Source organism: Triplophysa rosa, linkage group LG16 (assembly GCF_024868665.1).
Source record: "Triplophysa rosa linkage group LG16, Trosa_1v2, whole genome shotgun sequence".
Lineage (NCBI taxonomy): Eukaryota > Metazoa > Chordata > Actinopteri > Cypriniformes > Nemacheilidae > Triplophysa > Triplophysa rosa.
The window spans coordinates 4,179,553-4,182,677 of NC_079905.1; the positions used below are offsets into that span (position 1 = coordinate 4,179,553).

Sequence of the window (3,125 nt, forward strand, 5' to 3'; positions counted from 1 at the left end):
GAATTAGCCGCCTCATAAAATAGTTACGAATTGCCGTGAGATCATGTTGGACAAGGAGATCTTTCTGATGTCGGTTTCAAAGCAACAACACGAACAAACGTTACTGCGCATACCCGCGTTCGTGGACTGTTACTGGCTGTTCTAGATGGTGAAATGATTGTGATGCCAAACTGAATAGTGAGATCAAGAAAGCACTTGGAGATGATGGGGATTAAACCCAGGTCCTCATACATGCAAAGCAACCACCCGGTGTAGCTTACTGTATGTTAAATAAATAAATGAAAGAATTTGGAAGACTCCACCCATTTGTACGACTCCACCCCATGTACAGTATGTAATAACATTCAAGAATGAATCTCTGTCAGCAGAATTCATGAAGACTTTGCTGAGTGTAAGTGCTTAAGATTTCACAGTAAGTTCTTATATTTTTTGTCTAATTGTGTTTTGCAGTTTACAGATCCATTTACTTAACACTAACATACAGTTTAGTTTTCTATTTTATTTCCTAAAAGCCTCTGGCTATAATGTAAATATTTAAATATAGTACAAATTAATCATTTAACATATCATTATTTGAACAATTAATTAAATTATACTTGGTTACACACTTCATACTTGTATGTTGCCAAAAAAGTTGTATGTGAAATATAATATACACTGAAGAATTTACTTATTTTTTTGCGTTTATTTGCTTAATGTTTTGCACAAATGAACACAAAAAAGCAAATACAACTAGTTGTTTTTTTCAGTGTAGTTCGCTGATGAAAACCTAATTGTTTAATACTTTCATTTGGAATTTAAGCAAAATGTTGTCCTTCACAGATTTAAAAAAGACGTTTTTTAAACTCTTTTTTTCCTCAAGGTTTTTAAGTCAAGTTTAAGTGCAACTTTTAAAAATGTTACTATTTTAAATTTTAGATTTCATTTTTGGAATTCTGTCACATGAACCACTGTCAGCATGAGTTCTGGAAAGCTCCATTTCATATCATGGAATTCAAATGGGCTCAAAAAAAAGATAGAGGAAGTGAAGAGTGAAATCATGAAAAAAAATTACGATGTTGTTTTCCTTCAAGAGACACGCGCAAGTGATGAGAAAATATTTAAAAAACTGGAAGGTTATCAATTATTCTACACCACACAATCACCAAACATTAAAGGAGTTGCTATATTAATAAAAAACAGCATATTTGAAGAAAGCAGCTACCCAACAGACCTCTGGCTGGATGCTGATGGCTGCTACATTGTGGTTAAATGTACCCTGAAAGGACAACTCTTCACTCTTGTGAGTGTATACAATTGTCAATCTAATATTGAACCCTTAATGAAACTCAGAAGTGTACTTGAGAAGCATGCAGAGGGCATCCTGCTGTTAGGAGGAGATTTTAATGTTCCACTGAATCCGTATCTGGACAGAACATCTACAAAGAGAAATAAACACCACTCACTTTTGAGACCAGTCGTCAAGGAATTCATGACATCTTTTCATCTTGTTGATGTGTGGAGAAGACGTTACCCAACAGAAAATAAATATTCTTACAAGCAAAAGAATGTTGAATCAAGATTGGACTATATCTTTGTACCAGAGGAGTCAATGCAATATATTGAAATGTGTGAAATTTCTCCATACAAAAGCTGCTCTGACCATTATCCAATTGTGTTTGATATTAATGTGTTCAAAACAGAAAGACAGAAACTAGGATTATTTATGATTATCTTTAAAGAGAACAAAATGGATGTCTTAAGCGTTCAGCAGTCAGTTGTGGATAAATGGTTGAGCTGTAAAGGTAAATACTGGCCACGTACTGATTTGACTTTAAATCCCCTGACACCTCTGACGATCACTGCCAGTGAGGTTGAGCGGGCAATTCAATCTTTGGTATTGAAAGATGTTGAACGTCCAGATGGTATACCACTCTCCTTCTATAAGAGTAACTTACATGTTCTCATTCCATATTTGTGTGCTCTTTATGATAAAGTACTTGAACAACCAACAAACACCATAACAGCTTTTAATGAGGTCTCTGAGACACATACATTTAACATTGACTATCTGATTTTGGCTACCATCATGGCCAGGTGGCTTTATGAGCACTTGCAGTACCATTCAACAGACTACACCGTTGGAGATAAAAAAACAACCGTGTTGTTCACCTACAAAAATTCACTGATTAGTGTCAAGTGGTCTGTCTTAAATGATGTACTGGGTAAAATAACAATGCCAGCTTTACAGAATGAAGGAGGTGTTACACGCAGGACAGAGCCAGCCTTAATGGAAAAATGTAAGATTGCTGCTCTTCACAAGATCCTGAAATATAACAGGAGTAAAAATGAAATATTACTCCGGTGGGGTTGTCCTCTGACTCCGGTGCTGGTGACACTGTATCTGAAACATGTTGCTAATGAAATGGTTCAAGAGGTCAATGACCGAAAACCATCCATTCATATTTCTAAAGAGAATGTCATTGTTAGATTATCTGTTAAATCTGAACCATCACTAAATAATTTGACAGAGAAATACACTGATGTTGACTGTACGATTCTGGACTTTTCTGATGCTGTGCTTTCTGGGTTGAATCGAATCTCTTTGATGGAATCCTAAAGTGTAATGTGCATGCATTTTCAAGGTTTTAACTATTTGTTTTCAATAAGTTGACTATTAGAGGAGTCTTTGTTTGTTGTTGTGAGAGATGATGAGAACTAATGGAGTGTAAGCTACACTGTAAAAAAAAAAACCGTAAAAAAACGGAAATTTTCCGGCAGCTGGGGCGCCGGAAAAACTCCGTAAAATTAACAGAAAATATCCGTTACATAAAATTACAGAAATTTTCCGTAGTTGTAAATACAGTTTTTAACTGTAATATTACATTAGGTTTTACAGTTTTTAACTGTAATTTTACACAAGATTTTACAGTTTTTAACTGTAATTTTACACAAGAATTTTTTTGTACTTCTTGACTTTTATAATGTTAAATTTAAGATCTAAAGATTAAAGATTCACTTACATATTGTGGAAATTTATGTAGAAACCATTAAAGTACCAATAAGATCACCGATTCAAATAATTTGCCTCAAGTTGAGTGTTTTTCAGGTTTTATTAAAAAAATAACTTGTTTTTAAACAGTAAT

At 34.2% G+C, this 3,125-nt stretch overlaps 1 protein-coding gene across 2 annotated transcripts; it reads left to right on the top strand.

The window, feature by feature from the left end:
• Positions 1 to 297: 297 nt before the first annotated feature.
• On the top strand, positions 298 to 2,903 carry LOC130567328 (uncharacterized). 2 transcript variants are annotated; one of them, XM_057355338.1, is made up of 2 exons: positions 298 to 391; positions 919 to 2,903. In XM_057355338.1, the coding sequence occupies exon 2, from the start codon at positions 959 to 961 to the stop codon at positions 2,597 to 2,599; it is 1,641 nt and encodes a 546-aa protein (XP_057211321.1). In that variant the 5' UTR covers positions 298 to 391; positions 919 to 958; the 3' UTR covers positions 2,600 to 2,903. The 2 variants fall into 2 exon arrangements, with proteins under 2 accessions (XP_057211321.1, XP_057211320.1); XM_057355337.1 differs by having other exon boundaries at positions 376 to 412.
• The last annotated feature ends 222 nt before the right edge of the window (positions 2,904 to 3,125 follow it).

What these genes read in the sequence shown, in the direction of transcription:
- LOC130567328 (XM_057355338.1), top strand. Translation starts at nt 959, where the DNA reads ATGAGTTCTGGAAAGCTCCATTTCATATCATGGAATTCAAATGGGCTC.